Source organism: Elephas maximus, chromosome 2, assembly GCF_024166365.1.
Source record: "Elephas maximus indicus isolate mEleMax1 chromosome 2, mEleMax1 primary haplotype, whole genome shotgun sequence".
Taxonomy (NCBI): Eukaryota; Metazoa; Chordata; class Mammalia; order Proboscidea; family Elephantidae; genus Elephas; species Elephas maximus.
The window spans coordinates 97321742-97340520 of NC_064820.1; the positions used below are offsets into that span (position 1 = coordinate 97321742).

General features: G+C 36.3%; 1 protein-coding gene across 1 annotated transcript in view; it reads left to right on the forward strand.

Annotated features, from left to right (window-relative positions):
- ADGRV1 (adhesion G protein-coupled receptor V1) overlaps positions 1-18779 on the forward strand; it is a 677468-nt gene that overhangs the window by 90879 nt on the left and 567810 nt on the right. The window contains exons 17-21 of the mRNA XM_049867518.1: positions 796-1062; positions 7212-7338; positions 7976-8193; positions 9268-10011; positions 11887-12260. Of these exons, the coding sequence (XP_049723475.1) occupies positions 796-1062; positions 7212-7338; positions 7976-8193; positions 9268-10011; positions 11887-12260 (1730 nt within the window). The remainder of the gene's footprint in view (positions 1-795; positions 1063-7211; positions 7339-7975; positions 8194-9267; positions 10012-11886; positions 12261-18779) is intronic.

The window sequence follows — 18779 nt, forward strand, 5'->3', positions numbered from 1 at the left end:
AAGGAAAAAGAAAATAAGTACTATATTGTTAGGCTTTATTTTCTTGCTTTAAATGATTTTTTTTTTCTTTGTGCAGAAAAAAAGTCTTCCACACGATCTCCTCCATACAGTCCAGCTGGTTCAAGGCCTGAGTATTATACTTAATGACTGGCCACATGCTGTAATAATTAATATTTAGTGGGCATCTCAATTATGGTTTCCCTGTTTTTTCACTTTAATGCTATTTTTAGAACTGTCTTGCCACTTGAGGCATTTTTTTTAGTTTTATTTATGAGATTTAATTGGCGTCTAATTCTTAAACTTTTTTTGTAAGCTATATATAGGTCAACTTTACCATTGCAAAAATCTTTTTTAAACCTCTTAAATTTTATTGATTCATTATCATTAACCTTCAGTTAACATATAATTAATGAGCTGGTCCTGTACTCAGCCTTCTGCTAACTGCTGTGGAAAAATTAAATATAAGATATCTGGGCCTGTTCTTAATGAACTTTAAGTCTAAATTTGGAAATAAGGATTTAAAAAAGTGTGTCATTAACAGCCAAATGGGGTGTTTAAGACTGGATTGATTCTTTACGAATTAAGGAAAAAGGAAGGCCACTAACTGTTGGAATAATCAAAGGAAGCTGCCTGGAGGAGCTGGGGATGGAGCTTTTTCATGCAAAGACTCAGTGATGAGCATTTCTTGGGGCAAAGGACAGAGGGAAATGCAAATTAAAGAAATAAATGGTCTGAAAATACGTCGATGAAATAAAAAAGCTCACTTGTTCCTTCTTTTCCTTATGGATATTTCAGAACCTCGTGTAGTGAGGATTCAGGAAGGTAGGACTGCTAACTTTACCATTCTTAGAAATGGATCTGTTGATGTTGCCTGCGCTGTCCAATATGCCACCATGGATGGGAAAGCAACCGCAAGAGAGGGAGATTTTGTTCCTGTTGAAAAAGTAGAAACTCTTGTGTTTGAGATTGGAAGACGAGAGCAGAGCATATCTGTATTTGTCAATGAAGATGATATCCCAGAAACAGATGAGCCCTTTTACATAATCCTCTTTAATTCAACAGGTAAATAAATTGTTTTAAGGCAAGTCTGTTGTTTCAGTGTTCTATTGAGATGACAGTAAGCACTCCTGTACAGAGGTGGTGCCAAGTAGTACTTACTGTTATCTGTGCCTGGGCAAGAGCAAGATTATTCTTATTATTTTTGTGTTTTTCTTGAGGGATGGGGTGTTGAAGCTTCATGTACCTGAAACTCACTGACAATATTTTTTAACCTTTTTCACAATGTGTCACAAGTAGGAAATTATATAAGGAAGAGGAAACATAGCTAAAAGCAATGAGCCTTGGGACTATAGGTGCACAAGGCCTTCCCTAGTCACTCAGGAGCTTAAGGGATCAGTTTCTTGTAACGTCTTCCCCTCATAGCAGGGTGCTGGGGACACTGGCTGTGAAGCTGTGTTCTGTAGGTGGGTGACCACAACTGGCTGCTTGCTAATTCTCTGGAACTGTAGCCAAAATTAATCACAATCTACAAAGGGAAGTTAGGCTCTTGTTTCTCTTCTATCTTATAAGTGGAACAGGATATTTTGACTCCACTGTATGGACCTTGAGAATGCTTTGATCTCACCTCTAGTAAACTGGAAGGGCTACGGTTTCTCTTGATGTTTATTTTATTCTTTTAAGAATACAAAAAAACTTTTTTTTCCCTGAATCTCTTGAGAGTTAGTTGCAGACATAATGTACCATCACCCCCCCGAATATATTGGTGTGTTTTCCCTTCTAGAAACCACAATATGACATTTCTAAAAATCAAGAAATTAACATTAAACAGTTATTACCATGTAATCCTCAGACCCCATCCAAATTCTTCAGTTGTCCCAATAATACGCTTTCTAGCAAAATGATCCAGCCCCAAATCATGCACTGCATTTAATTGTCATGTCTCTTTAATCTCTTCAGTCTGGAATATTTTCTCAATATAGTAGATTAAAAAAAAAATAGATTACAGGCTAGTTATTTTGTAGAATGTCCCCTGTTTGGGGTTTCTCTCATGTTTCCTCATGATTAGAAGATTCACGTTATGCATCCTTGCCAGGAATTTCACAGAAATGATGCTGTGTTCACATATGTTCCATCAGTTGGCATACGATTTTGATTTATCCCTTTACTGTGATACTCACTCTGACCACCATTAAGGTGGTGACCACCAGTCTTCCAGTCTTTTCCACCGTAAAACTCTTTCCTTAGCAATTAATATATATTTTGTGGGGCAGTGCTTGGAAAATTTCAATTTTCCGTTAGGTAGTTCTCAGTATGCACTCATGATTTCTATTTAATGCGGTGGATTATTTTGTTATAATCGCTACCGATTTTGATGCTCAAATTCTCCGAAATTTGGCCAGTGGTAGCCTGTTCAAGACGGCTTCTTTGCCTTGTTGATGTGTATTTATCATTCTTTGAGTATTTTCAGGTTCTCTTGCACTTGCTCTGTCACAATCCTGAAATCAGTCATTTCTCCAGTGTTAGTTCTGAATAGTGAAGAGTGGTGTTTAGAAACTAGGATCTAGACATTAAAAAAAATTACGTAGGTTTATTGCAATTGAGGTTTTGCTCCTCAGTGTGCAAAGATAGTAAATTTATGTATGTGTACACACACACATACACACTCTTACATCTTAATTCTTTATCTAATTGTCGTGGATTGAAGTGTGTCCCCCTAACGTATGTGTCAACTTGGTTAAGCCATGGTTCCCAGTATTGTGTGGTTGTCCTCCATTTTGTGATTTTCTTCTGTGTTATAAATCATAATCTCTGCCTGTGCTTAAAGAGGATTAGGATGGGACATAACACCCTTGCTCAGGTCACGTCCCTGATCTCACGTATAGGGAGTTTCCTTGGGTTGTGGCCTGTACCGCCTTTCATCTTACAAGAGATGAAAGGACCTCATACCACCAAGAAAGCAGTGTCGGAAGCAGAGCACATCCCCTTTGGACCCGGGGTCCTTGCTAGGAGAAGCTCCTAGTCCAGGGTTCGATTGATGAGAAGGCCAACAGAGAGAGAAAGCCTTTCCCTGGAGCCGACAGCCTGAATTTGGATTTCTAGCCTATTAGACTGTGAGAAAATAAACTTCTCTTTGTTAAAGCTATCCAGTTGTGGTATTTCTCTTACAGCAGCACTAGATGACTAAGATCCTAATTATATAGAAGACCATTAGTTCACAATGATATTTCCATTTCCTATGATGGGAATGGGTTTGGTTTCTGGTTTTATTCATAAATCACAGGATGCATTCTAGTTTTCTCCCTTTCCATAGTTGTCACTTTTCTTCTCCGATAGTGAGAAAACCAGCTCCCGTTATCTTTAATATATTTACTTATTTAATTAATTCCCCCTTTAACGTAACCACTTTCCTATGGCTTCTGTTACCCTCCCACACAATGACGATGCGTTTTTTACTTCATTTGGGTTCTATTTTCCTGCTATGGGCCAAGCCCCCTGCCCCATGTGGATGCTCTCTTCACCCCGCTCAGGCTTCAGCACCCAACACCAAGCTTCTGTCCCATGGAGGTGCGTCCTTACCTTGCACCCAACACCAAGCTTGTCTCCTATGGAGTTGCGTCCTTACCTTGCCTGAGCTCTAACTCCTTGAAGTGGGCTGCCTTAGTGTCCCCACCTCCAAACCCGGGGTAAATGCCTCCCTTGTGTCCCGACTGATGGGTTTTGCAGTGAAATATTCAGGAAGAGGATGAGGAAAAGAAAAAGAAAAAGATCTAATTTCTGTTTTTGCTGTGTCTTTATCACTCTCCCTACCCTTTTCCTCTCTTTCTCCTTTTGTCTTTCTCCATCTCTTATTTTTCACGTGGCTTATTTTTTTTAATCTAAGAATACCAAAAAAGTTAAAAATAAAAATTATCATCTTGTGAGGAAGGAATCGACTTTGTAGAATAATTGCCCCAAAAGAAAGTTCACAACTGCACAAACATAATTAGCCAAATCTTATTTAGACCAAAATTATTTGATGAATCAAATCATTGTTGTCAAATTTATGTGAAAGACATTTTTGCAGATAAAAATAGTTTTAGTGAAATAAAAGTGGAAAAAAATTAGAAAGTTTTATTATGAAGTATAGACAGTTGATGACAGACTGACATGGCCTTAAAACAATTTAGAGATAAGTTCTTGATGAAATTTATTAATTTGGTGTAATAATGGTGAAATTTTTGAATCCCAATTTTTTTTTTTTAATCAAAATGTCATTAAACTATCCTCAGGAACGAAATGTTAATGTTACTAGGGTTAAGATAGCACATCAAAACACCCTGAACCACTTGTAAGGGAAATGGAAAAGGACTCTGCAAGAAGAGGTTTAGCTTGTTTATTTTTTAAAATGTATTGTTGGAGAAATATATATGCTGTGAGAGAGAGAGAGAGGAAGAGAGAATGAATGGATGACTGGTGACTGGCCTGAGGTGTGTGTGTGTATCTGTACTGCCCCAGCATTTGTCTACAATATTTTTCTAGAAATGATAGCACCTGAGAATCTAGTGATTTTAGCTATGAAGAGTTAAAAAAAAAAAAGAGTTAGCTGATAAAAATCTCTAGATTTTGTGCTTTTACTCATACTTTCTCAGTTCTTCCTCTTCTTCTTTTCTATATGTTCTTCAAACATGTCCTAGTGCTAGGAGTGGGTGTTTTTCTTGATAATTATTGCTCAGAGTATTTATCCTGTGATTGAGTTATTATATCAAAGGATGTGACCATTTTTATACCACATGTTAAAAATTGTCAGTTTGCTCTGTAGAAAAACAGAATGAATTTTTAGTATCACTAGTGATATGTACGTAATAGTAAAACTCTGTCAAAAATGGATTTTATTATTTTTCTTTGTTTTTGATAGGTTATATGATATGATAATTTGTTATATTAGTCTGTATTGTCTGATATACTGTCTACTTTGTATGTCTTATTTTTCCTTTTCTTTGGCTAATTATGAAGTGAGGGTTTGTAGAGTTGTATATTTATATAAATTATTTTTAATGCTATGACTGTATAATTCTTATTTCTAGTAATTTTAGTTTTAGGAGTTATTCTCATCTAATTTTTTTGTTTTTACAAACAGAAATTTATATTCTCACATTTTTGAAGGCTAGAAGTCCAAATTCAGAGCACTGGCTCTAGGGGAAGGCTTTCTTTCTGTTGGCTCTGGGGGAAGGTCTTGTATCTTTTCACCTTCTGTTCTTTGGTTTAATCTGCTCTTTTATGTCTCAGAAGTGATTGGTTTAAGATATACCCTATACTGATATGGCCTCGTTAACATAACAAAGAAAACTATTTCCAAATGGGATTACATTCACAGGTATAGGGGTTAGGATTTACGACTAACACCATGTAAAAAGGTCTAGATTTTTTTTTCCCCCTCATCTACTTTTGAAAGTTTTATTTGCATGAGTTCAGCTAACATCGTAAGTTATTTATAAAAATCAGCTGCCATTGGAAAAAAAAAAAAAAATTCCAATTCATAGTGATCCCATGTGTGTCAGTAGAACTGTGCCCCCTAGAGTTTTTTTTTTTAATAGGATTTTATGTGTTTTTGGTTAAGGTTTATACAGAAGTTTAGGTTCACATTCAACAATTTCTACACAAGTTGTTCAGTGACATCGTTTACATTCTTCACAATGCAGAAGCATTCTCATTGTTTCCATTAATCTAGTTTCTCTGCCCCCTTACATTTTCACCTTTGCTTTAAAGTAATTGTTCCTGTTTGGCCATAGGGTTTTCACTGGCTGATTTCTTGAAGTAGAATGCCAGGCTTTTCTTCTAGGATACCTCTGGGTGAACTTGAACTGACAGCCTTTTGGTTAGCTGCTAAGTGCCTTAACCCTTTGCACCACCCAGGGACTTATATGTACCAGTTAGTGAACATCGACTCTTCTAGGGTGGAGTCCTGGTGGCACAGTGTTTAAGAGCTCTATTACTAACAAAAAGGTCAACAGTTTGAATTTACCAGCCACTGCTTGGAAACCCTATGGGGCAGTTCTCCTCTGTCCTGTAGGGTCGCTATGAATTGGAATTGACTCGATGGCCATGGGTTTTTGTTGTACTCTTCTAGCACATGGAATTGAATGTACAGAATTTGTCAAAGGAGTTTACAGTCAAATGGTATATCTGTATATGTGTGTGTGTGTAGATGATTGTAATGTGATAATGGTTAGGACAGATTCACATAGTGCAGTGTTGTGGGAACACAGCAGAGAAGCCCTTAGCTTAACCTTCAAAATTCTTGGAAGAAGTGTTGCATGAGCTGGGTCTCGAGTAGTGACAAAGAATTAGCCACAGGAGTTAAGCTGCGAAGGACTTTTGCTTGCACGGGGAACAGCTGGAGCAAAAACAAAGCTGCATCAACCTCAGGGAGGTGATAAGCAGAGATCTTATGTGTAGGCAGTGATGGTGCTAACATGCTGTGGAAAGAATTGGAGTAGAGAGGAATCAAGTTCAATACCATGGAGATTTCTTAGTTCTTCCTATGACCAGATCAAATTCTGTCCCCTAAAGACAAAGATCTGAAATGAAAATCTGAACCAATGAGTCCAGTCGATAGGTATAAGAATATTTTTATGTCATGGGATAATCCTTTCATTATTTTTGTGACATAAAAGAAACTACTTTAAAAATTTGAAATTAGAAATTTTGTTTTTCATTTCTGAATAAGCTATAGAAGCAATCATCCTATTGTGAAGAAAAGTGTCTTACATGTTTTTCAATAATGTAGTTTCTTTACAATTAAATATTTTCTCAAAAGACAGAAATAGGAACTTATTTAGGTATCTTTATATATGTGTATATGTGTACGTGTGTGTGTGTGTGTGTACATCTATATATAGTCTTTGAAGAAATAGAGCAATATTTTACATTTGTTGTGTGACTTTCAGGAAACCCTGGTGGCATTGTGGTTAAGTGCTACGGCTGCTACCCAAGAGGTCAGCAGTTCGAATCTGCCGGGCACTCCTTGGAAACTCTATGGGGCAGTTCTACTCTGTCCTGTAGGGTTGCTATGAGTTGGAATCGACTTAGCAGCAGTGGATTTTGGGGTGTGACTTTCAGTAAGGAAATTCTTGCTGAAAATTGAACTTAATTATAAACTACTTCTTAATTAAAAATATAAATGTAACAGTAGGTTAGCTACCTTTTTGACATTTTTTTTTCTTTCAATATAGGTGATACAGTAGTGTATCAATATGGAATAGCTACAGTGATAATTGAAGCAAATGATGATCCAAATGGTGTTTTTTCTCTTGAGCCCATAGACAAAGCAGTAGAAGAAGGGAAGACTAATGCATTTTGGTAAGCATATATGGATAAGACAAATTTAGAATTGGATAAAACAAAGTTAAACCTTTACATAAAAAATTGAAATATTTTGAATCTTTCAAAATTAAAAAAAATTAGTCAAGAATTGAATAATTTCAAAACTGGCTGTCTAAATAAACTGTACACCTTATGTTGTTGCGACTTGTCGAAAAATCCTAACACTTCAGCTAGTAAGCAGAAATTATTTTCCCTAACCATCTCACTTCAAATTTCCATTCTTTGTCAGGACCGAGAGACTCGAATTATTCAAGGTCTTTAGGAACTCTTCTCTCAAATGATATGTGACCACCCTTACCCTGTATTTTGCTTTTGAAGAACATTTACTAATTCTCATTGAAATATTTTTTGATTGAGCTTAGAATTTGTTTTTCTGTTTCGGTTTTGAAGAACATAACTTTTAAGATTGCTTTTCTTTATTATATGAAGTTCTACCTTATTCTTCCCTTTCTAGGAGAATCTTCATGGTTGCTTAGTAGTTCTGGCTTGTTGGTTTATATTAAGGATAATAGAAAATGTATACTTCTGAGATAACACAGAAAACTCACAGTAGAGTTAGATTCACTACTTAAAACTTTTTCATAAAAATAATTTCCTTCAATTTTTTATGTAGGATTTTGAGGCATCGAGGACACTTTGGCAGTGTTTCTGTGGCTTGGCAGCTGTTTCAGAATGATTCTGCTTTGCAGCCTGGACAAGAGTTCTATGAAACTTCAGGAACTGTTAACTTCATGGGTGGGGAAGGAGCAAAACCAGTAATTCTCCATGCTTTTCCAGATAAAATTCCTGAATTCAATGAATTTTACATTCTAAAACTTGTAAACATATCAGGTGATGTGTTTTTTCCATTTCTTTTATTTTACCACCAGATTTTTATATTTTTAATTAAATAGAGCTGTATGGAAAATGCAGTGGATGAAAAACTGAGTATGTCTTGATTGTCTGATTTACATGTTAAAATATCTTGATAGATGTATTTCGATAGATGTTCATTTTATAATCTTAGCTTGCTTTAGTTTTGTGAAACTGAAACTTGTATGTAGACTTTTCAACACCTAATGCAGTGTCTCTGACAACAAAACATTAGTAGAAAATAGGAAATATAAATTTATATTATATTTGGTCTTTGTGCTATAATTTAAACAAATTTTCAAATCATGACTATTACTAAAATTACAGCGAAGTGTGTTATTTGGTATTATGCCCCAGAGAACATGGTAAAAAGCCATTGTTGTTGCTAGGTGGTGTCAGGTCGATTTCAATTCATGGTGAGCCCACATGACAAAGTAGAACTGCCCCACAGGATTTTCATGGCTGTAAACGCTGCAGGAGCAGATTGCAAGGTCTTTCTCTTAAAAAAACCGTATAGTGACACAGTCTTCAGTGATCAGTTAGTAAATTATTTAACTAGAACTTTGTCTTCTAAACACATTCCTTTTTCTTCACCTTATGTTGTTGTTTTAGTTGATTTTGAGTAAGGTCTGACTCATAGCCACCCCACGTACAACAGAACGAAACGTTGCCTGGTCCTTGCTGTCTTCATGGTCCCTAGCCCATTTGACTCCATTGTTGCAGCCATTCTGTAGTGCCTTCCAACCTAGGGGGCTGATCTTCTAGCACTACATCAGATAATATTCTGATGTGATCCATAGGGTTTTCACTGGCTGATTTTAAGAAGTAAATTGCCAGTCCCTTCTTCCTAATCCGTCTTAGCCTGAATGGTCCCCTGAAACCTGTCCACCATGTGTGACCCTGCTGGTATTTGTAGTACTAGTGGCAACACTTCTAGGACCATAGCTACATGCAGGCCTGACAAGCTGACAGATGGGTGGTGGTGGCTTTACCTTATGCTAGGAAATAATTCAAATTCTGATTTCTCATTTATTATAAATTCTTTTATTACAGGTGGGTCCCCAGGTCCTGGGGGCCAACTAGCAGAAACCAACCTCCAGGTGACAGTAATGATTCCATTCAATGATGACCCCTTTGGAGTTTTCATCTTGGATCCAGAGTGTTTAGAGAGGGAAGTGGCCGAAGATGTCCTCTCAGAAGATGATATGTCTTACATTACTAACTTCACTATTTTGAGGCAACAAGGTGCCTTTGGTGATGTACGAGTAGGCTGGGAAATACTATCCAGTGAGTTCGTGGCTGGGTTGCCTCCACTGATAGATTTTTTACTGGTTGGAATTTTTCCCAGCACTGTGCATTTACAACCTCACATGCGGCGCCACCATAGTGGAACAGATGCTTTGTACTTCAGTGGACTAGAGGGTGCGTTTGGGATTGTTAATCCCAAATACCATCCCTCCAGGAACAACACAATTGCCAACTTTACATTTTCAGCCTGGGTAATGCCTAATGCCAATACCAATGGATTTATTATCGCAAAGGATGATGGTCAGGGAAGCATCTACTATGGGGTAAAAATCCAAACAAATGAATCCCATGTAACACTTGCCCTTCATTACAAAACCTTGGGTTCCAATGTTACATATATTGCCAAGACAACAGCCATGAAATATTTAGAAGAAAATGTTTGGCTTCACCTTCTGATTATCTTGGATGATGGCATACTTGAATTCTACCTTGATGGAAATGCAATGCCCAAAGGAATTAAGAGTTTGAAAGGAGAAGCCATTATGGATGGTGAGTGTCTTCTTCTCATCTAGGGCACCAGTTGAAATTTTTTTAAAAAGCTAACAACTTTTTAAAAACTCCGTTTGTGTACTGGTTTAATTTCCTTAAACAAAACTGGGTGTCTACGAAGACCATAATAAATTCTGTGGTGCGTGTTGCAGGAATGAATCAGGCTAAGTCTGTGCTCTTCAGGGACCTAGAATAGCCTCTGGAGAGAGATGCATGAACAGATCAATTGTAGGAAGAAAGAAAAGAATTACAGAGGAGGAACATTTGTCTCTCTAAAATTAGAGAAATAAGGATCATGTTTGTTCCAGAGAATTACTCATAGATGCAAAGGATTAAAATGCCTCAAATTTGTGTAGTGTTTTACATTTATAAGGCATTTTCCATATATTGCCTGATTTGGACTTTACAATAGTCCTGTATTTTAAATATTTCATAGCTAAGGAAATGGAGTTCAGAGTTAGTAAATAAGTTGACCAACATCACATAGCAAGTGATAGACTTGAATATAAACCTTTGACTTTTAGGTCAGTGTTGCTTCTAGTAAACCGTAGAAACAAAGCTAAAGGAGATAGGATCATTTATCTATACGTGACTGTAGATAGTCTTCCAGCTGGTGAGCCCTGTGTATGTGGTTTTGAGAGAATCTAGGGGGAAGTTATATTATTTAGCTGACAAATAATTATTTAGGAGAGACATCAACATAAGATTTCCCACCTAATCAGGAGCTCCAGTGAAGGAGTGGTTTTGGTTTGCCGTGTAGACTGGTAGTCAGTCCACAGCCACTGTACTAGATATGGGAGCCATAGTGATAATAATATGCAGGTTACTTGTGACTACCCTAACAAGTAGTGACCTGTAAAATCACTGCAGCTATTGATGAGAAGTATTACTTGTACTTTTTTGCAAAATTACTACCAAGTTCTCTTCGTATATAAATATTATAATTGAATTGTTGCAAGGGAGCAAGTAAAGACATAAGAACTGGTGAATTCCTAAAAAGGGTTGTTATTAAGGTTTAGTGACATAGACTGCATATTGTTATAAGAAAAAAGTCCCTAAGACTTGCCTATAAAGTTGCTTCTGGCAAGGAATACTTCTGTTTCTACCTCCATTCCATCAGTTTTTTGGATAAAGAGGTATATTTGTTTCACAGAAACCTTTTTGCTGACTTCTGACAACTTTATTTGACCCAAAATGAGTTTCTAACAGTTCAAGCCTTGATATTCAGAAAGAATGAAGTTTTAAAATGATGACTAAATTGAATCATTTCATTTTTGTATATATAAGTAAATTAGAAAGTGCTGTGGAATAAATTATTATCCAAATGTGCATTTATACATACACACATAATTTTTTTTTTTTATGCTTACCTATGTGTATGTGTCTGTGTACATGTTTATTTTTCTGCCAGAAATGTGATTTGACAGACTGTTAAAATTTTCCATTATGGATGTCATTTAAATTGAAGGTAGTTACTAACACCTTCAGTTTAAAATGGAAACCCTAGTGGTGTAGTGGTTAAGAGTTACGGCTGCTAACCAAAAGGTCAGCAGTTCAAATCCACCGGGCACTCCTTGGAAACCCTATGGGGCAGTTTTACCCTGTCCTGTAGGGTTGTATGAGTCGAAATTGACTCGACGGCAATGGGTTTGGTTTGGTTTTTTGGTTTAGTTTAAAATATTATGATCCCATTAATTACCGATGCGTTTATCATAACCGAAGGTAGCCTTTGATTTTATACCAGTTTTACATATTTAATAATACCTTTCAATGAAATCATTTTACTTTCTAACTCATATTTGTAATTTAGGATAGGCGAATTGTGGCTATCGCAGCATTTACACCTGTCTATTTTTTTTTTTTTTCTATTTTCAGGTGCTGGGATTCTGAGAATCGGGGCAGGGATGAATGGCAATGACAGATTTACAGGTTTGATGCAGGATGTGAGGTCTTTTGAGCGGAAACTGACCCTTGAAGAAATTTATGAACTTTATACCATGCCTGCAAAGAGCGATTTACACCCCATTTCTGGATATATGGAGTTCAGACAAGGAGAAACTAACAAATCATTCATTGTTTCTGCAAGAGATGACAATGAAGAGGAAGGAGAAGAATTATTCAATCTTAAACTAGTCTCTGTGTATGGAGGAGCTCGCATTTCTGAAGAAAATACTACAGCAAGATTAATAATACAAAAAAGTGACAATGCCAATGGCTTGTTTGGTTTCACAGGAACTTGTATACCAGAGGTAAGAAGTGAGCATGGAGAATTTTGAGAGTTGGATAGATGGGTATTTTGGGAAGTGTACTCTCTTTCATTTGGTAAGATTGCTTGAACGTCTACTCTAAGTCCTGCACTATGCTACAGACAGTGGTTGCAAATATAAATGATAAGATTGTTGCTCTTACGAGTTCATAGTTTGAATCAGAAGCTTAATGAGCTGATAGAAGTAATAACAATTTCACAGATTAAACTTTAGCAATTAGCTTTAAAGTTAATGTATTTCATGGAACCCACAATTATACAATATGTGTAATTTTATCTTTCAGCTACTGTTTTGGGTAGTATATCAGTAAATGAAATAATATATATTGAAAGCTTGTATGAATAATTATAATTGAAATTTTTTTAAAATACTTGTTTTAAAAAAAATTTTTTTTTCCACATTTGAAAAGCATGTTAAGTAGGTACTTACATTCCTCCTTGTTGGCGATAAATGTCTTTCTTATCAACCTTCTTGGACAGTTTAATTCATTAGGCTGGTTTACTTCCTTATCAGTTCTTTCCAAGTTTTCAAAGATTCGTAATCATCTTGGTTTCCTGTTCAGTAATATGAGAGCTCGTGAAACTACTTCACAGGTGCTGTGTGTGACAGTAATGGCTCGATGTCTATGAAAGGATGTCAAAAGCAAGAGAGGCTTTCCCTTGGCAAGCTAATTCTAATAAGTTTAAAAGGGCATATATGTAAATTGAAATGATTAAGAAAAACATACATGGGTAGAGCTGGAAAATATCTAGATTATAGGTCTCCTTGTAGCTCAGATTAGAGGGACTGGCTCTCTGGAGTGTTGGATTAGTTGTCTTAGTTATTTGGTTTGGTGACACTCAAAGATTTAGAAATGCTTGTCTCTTCCACACCAGGAATAGAATGTCCTACACTAAAAAAAAAAAAACACTAGCAAAGACAAATGTCATACAAATCTGCAACTTAAAGAAATATATTTACTTATAACGACAATGCTTTTAAATAGAAATTCAGTCAGCAGCGAACCCTAACATATTAAGTTTTATGCAGCTTTCTCTGATAATCTCTAATATAGGTACAAAACCAAAAACCAAACTAAACCCATCGCCCCCCAGAAAAACCTGTTGCTAGCGAGTCGATCACGACTCATAGTGACCCTGTAGGACCAAGTAGAACTTGCCCATAGGGTTTCTAAGGCTGTAAATCTTTATGGAAACAGGCTGCCATTCCCGGGGAGCGGCTGGTCAGTTTGAACCGCCGACATTTTGCTTAGCAGCTGAGCACTTTAACTGCTGTGCCACCAGAGCTCCTAATATAGGTATAACAGGTATTAATTATTACTCTTTCCAATTTATAGGGTTAGAAACTGAGGCTTAGGAGGCCTCAGAAAATAGCTTACCAAAGTGGAGTTAAATGAGCAGGATCAACTGCCTGGTTCAAAGCTTGACATTTACTAGGCCTTAAAAAAAACTTAGTAAGTATTAATTTCCCCGTTTCTTTTCCTTCTAAGATACAATGGGAACCCTGGTGCTACAGTGGTTAAGAGCTATGGCTGATAACCAATGGAAAGAACTGGGATTTGAACTCATGTCTTGTGACTCTTAGCCTGTTGTCTTTCCCTCTGTATCTTTAATATCATCACCTGTATTTTTGAAAAGATAGATGGGCTTTCATCAGATTATAAGAACCATATAAAACCAAACCAAACCCATTGCTGTAAAGTCAATTGTGACTCATAGCGACCCTGTAGGACAGAACAGAATTGCCCCATAGGGTTTCTAAGGAGTGGCTGATGGATTTGAACTGCCGGCTTGTGTGGTTAGCAGCTGAACCCTTAACCACTGTGCCACCAGGGCTCTGTAAAAACCATATGGTACCATGTAAAAAAAATCAGCTTCCCTTAACATGACTTCAGTTCTGTTCATAATATGGCCCTTGCCTATGGCTCTGACCTCTTCTTGTATAATCATCTCCTTTGGTCAGTATATTTCAGTCACATTTACCTTGTTTTGGTTCTGAGCCCAGGGCATCTCCATTTGCGGTGTTTTCTGTTTGGAACATGTTGTTCCAGGCCTTCACATTTAGTCATTCAAGTCTCAGCTCCAAAGACATTTCCTCAGTGGAGATGTGTAACACTCCCTTATCTCTATTGGTCACTCTACATCCCTTCATTAGTTTTAGTTTTTTTGTAGCATGGCTCACTCTTCTAAACTTTATCATTTATAAATCTAAACTATTTACTCTCTATCCCTTCTCCACTGCAAAAATGAAGGAGCTGCAAGCATAATAAAGCCTATTGTTCATTATTCTATATTTAGCATGTAAAATTGAGCAGCGTAGGTACTCGGTAAATATTTGTTGAACTTATGGTGATTATATTTTGTATCAAGATCTGAAGAAGCTTATGGCAGTTCAAATATTAGTTATGTTTAGATTTAGTTAGACTGCATAAACAGATAAACTGAAGAAAACAAAAAGATACATAACAACAACAACAACAAAAATTGCTGAAATTGAGGAGTAGCTTCTGAGTGTTTCTCTGGGTTTCTGGATGATAGTAAGATCTTCAAAACTGGTTTGTCTCACAAGTTCCATCAATAGGTTATGGTTGGTGTTGATTTACCTCTACTGAGGTAAGTATCTTTTCCTCTTCCTGGACATTTTTGACCTTGGGCAGGGCCAGTCAAACCTTTAATTGTATAAGAGAGATCTTCCCTATGTAGGCCACAACACCTGTACAGGTTGGACTAGCTGGAAAGAAAAAGAAAACTTGATTGTTTAGTCTCCAAACCTACATGGGAAATAAATAGAATGTATCTATATTTGAAAGAGAAACATTTAGATGGTTGATATAGGAAAAGTTGTCTGAAAGATTGAACTTTAGAATTTCATGGAAGGAAGATTACAGAATTTTTGTTTCTGAAAATGTTAAAAATAGAAATGTTAAGAACCTCTGCTTTTCTTGGTGTGATGTGAAGAGAGGAGTAAGAGGAAATAATTACCATCATCAATTTCATCGTCATCAATATTTAATGATTGCTTTTTTCTTACTGAAGTGGTTCTCACATGTAGTCCAAGTGCTCCTGGAAGTTCCTGAGATCTTTCAGAAGGTCTTCAGGGTCAAACCTAATTTCATAAAAATACTAAGATGTTATTTGCTTTTTTCACTTTATTGACATTTGGACTGAAAAAGCCAATGGTGGGTAAAACTGTTAACACCTTAGCACAAATTAAGGCAGGGGCACCAAGTGGAATTAGTTGTCATCGTGTTATTTACCCCACCTACCCACTGTTTAAAAAAATGTAGGTATCACTTAAAAGTGTCTTTGTTGAATCAGTAAAAAAACATTAATTTTATAAAATCTTGACCCTTGAGTTCCTGTGTTTTTGAGATTCTGTATCACATTAATATCACATCCTAGCAAAATTTTGCTGACAATAATTCAAAAGCTACTGCAGCTGTACATTGACAGGAAACTGCAAAAAGTTTGAGCCCCGATTCAGAAGAATACCTAGAACAAAGGATATCATTGTTGATGTCAGATGGATCTTGGCTGAAAGCAGAAAATACCAGAAAGATGTTTACCTATGTTTTTCATATGTTAAGGTATTTGACTGTGTGGATCATAACAAATTACAGATAACATTATGAAGAGTGGGAATGTCAGAACACGTAATTGTGCTCATGCAGAACCTGTGCATAGACCAAGAGGCTGTCGTTCAGACAGAACAAGGGGATACTGAGTGGTTTAAAATTGGAAAAAGGGTGCTGCAGGATTGTATCCTACATCATACTTATTTTGATGCTGTGCTCATGAAGAAGAACACAGCATCAAAACTGGAGGACGACTTATTGACAGCCTGTGATATACAAATGACAGAACCTTGCTTGCCAAAAGTGAAGACAACTTGAAGCACTCACCGATAAAGGTCAAATATTACTGCAGTCTTCAGTAGGGGTTACACCTAAACATGAAGAAAACAAAAATCCTCAAAACTGGACCAATAAACAAAATCAGGGTAAAATGGAGAAAAAATTTAAGTTGTCTGTGATTTCATTTTAATTGGATTCACAATCAGTGCCCATAGAAGCATCAGTCAAGTTATGAAATTATGTATTGCAGTGGGCAGATCTGCTGCAAAAGACCTCTTTAAAGTGTTAAAAAGCAAAGATACCGCTTTGATGACTAAGGTGTGCCTGATCCAAGCCATGATCTTTCAGTTGCCTCATGTGCATGTGAAAGCTGGACAATGAAAAAGGAAAACAGAAGAAGAATTGATGCATTTGACTTGTGGCGTTGGTGAAGAATGTTGAATACATTGTGGACTGCCAAAAGAATGAGTGAATCAGTCTCAGAAGAAACACAACCAGAATACTCCTTAGAAGCAAGGATGGCAAAACTTTGGTTCGCTTACTTTGGACATGCCATCAGGAGAGACGGGTTAGAAAAGGACATCATGTTTGGTCAATGAAGAGGAGGGAAACCCTCAATCAGTTGGATTGACACAATAGCCATAACAATGGACTCGAACATACCAGTGATCTTGAAGACAGCACTGGACTGGGCAACATTTTGTTCTGTTGTATATAAGGTCTCCATGACTGAATCACTGGCAACTTAAAACAACAACATCACAAAATGGGAAACACAATGCACTTCTGCGCATTATCAAAATGTGATAGTTGTCTTCAAGGAAAGTGTGCAATTTTTGAATTGTGAGCTGAACCAGCTGCTCTTTTCATGGAAAACAATTTTTATTTGAAAGAATGACTGATAACTTTTGGCTATTCAGACTTGGGTATTTGGCAGGCATTCTCTTGAAAATGAAGGAAGTGAGCCAGTGACTTTGAAGAGAACAACTGACAGTACTTGTTGCCAATGATAAAAATTTGAGCTTTCGATTCAGCATTAGAATTTTGGAGCACTTGTATTCTCCAAAGTGAGCTTGACTGCTTAAAGATGGATAATTTAAATTTTTTTCTCCATCATGTTGCTGCAGTGACTTTGAAAAAAAATCTTTTTATCCCCTCAAAATTTCTGAAGGCATTAGATGTTCTTTAAAGACTTCTCTCAGAGTTCTGTTATGTTTTTACGTTGTTTAGAGATTCATTTGACATAAAGTACTATTAAGGTTAAAACAAAAACATAATTACATCTTAAACAAATAATGAAAATATGTAGAATATAACATAGGTTGCTACTTGATGTACTGAAAGAGGAGATAATGATTATTTTGTAATTTGTTTCCCCCTAACTAGGTACACCATGGCCTGGCAAATAACAAGGCTTAGTAAATTATCATGAAAGAATAAATAAACCTATACGCATTTTAGTGCCTTAATGATCCATGCTGAACAGTCATTTGAATTCCAAATAGGATCTATATTGAACAGATGAATAATTTTGTACGATATTTAGTCTAACCACATTTTCATGTTGCCTCCCCATATTTTGTTATTCTACTTGTTATTTTCTCTCTACCTTATTGTAGCACCATTTTCATATCTTTTAAAATGACATGCCAAATAGTTAGAAAGTCATGAGATTTCATAGTGGTACGTGAAACTTTAGTTAGACATTTTAGTTTTAGTTTTATAACTAATAGTGGTTAAGAGCTTGGCTGCTAGCCAAAAGGTTGGCAGTTTGAATTCATCAGCCACTCCTTGGATACCCTATGAGGCAGTTCTACTCTGTCCTTAGGGTTGCTGTGAGCCAGAATCAACTTGATAGCAATGGGGGTTAGGTTTGGTTTTTTGGTAATATTTGGATTATATTTTATATTTATAAATTTATGATTTAAGAAGATCTTTGTGAAAATTTGAGTATTATTTCAACTTGGATGGTGTTTTTAAGTGTCTGCCGTATGTTATGCGAGTAGACTTCTTTAGATCTAAGTGATATTGATATAATCTGATATCACAGATCATTACCCAAGCATGAAACAAAATTAAAAATTAATTGGATGTATAATTGTTTAGCTTTAATTTTCTGTTTCAATAGAGAAAGCCTGTTCATGGCTCAGAATACTGTTATTATTATTTTTTTTCTAGTAAAATAGATTTCAAAAGCTGTTCTCCTTGTTCACCTGTATTATCACTTCTCTGCAGATATGAAGATTTTGGTAGATTCCTGACTCAAAAGAGGAAACAGTACTGGAAACTGTTGTTTCTAGCAAAAAATTCAGTGATGACGGTTTGATGATGATTACATGATGTTATACCTCTTCATATTACTGGCCTAAACATTTGCTTGCATCATGATTTTAAAGACAATTAAACAAGTACTTTAAATATATATAGTAGAAAAAAAATTTTTAGTATTTACTGTCTATGTCTGAATCATATGATATTACAGGTTACATCCTGTAGACCAATATTTTTCAAAGTGTTACCTATGAACAACCTCCTATTGAAATTTCTATTGAAATTTCTATTCATATTGCTGGATACCACTCTTGTTCCAGGACCCCATTCTTGAATCAGACCTCTGGTGGGAGGGGGGAAAGCTGAATTAACAAATA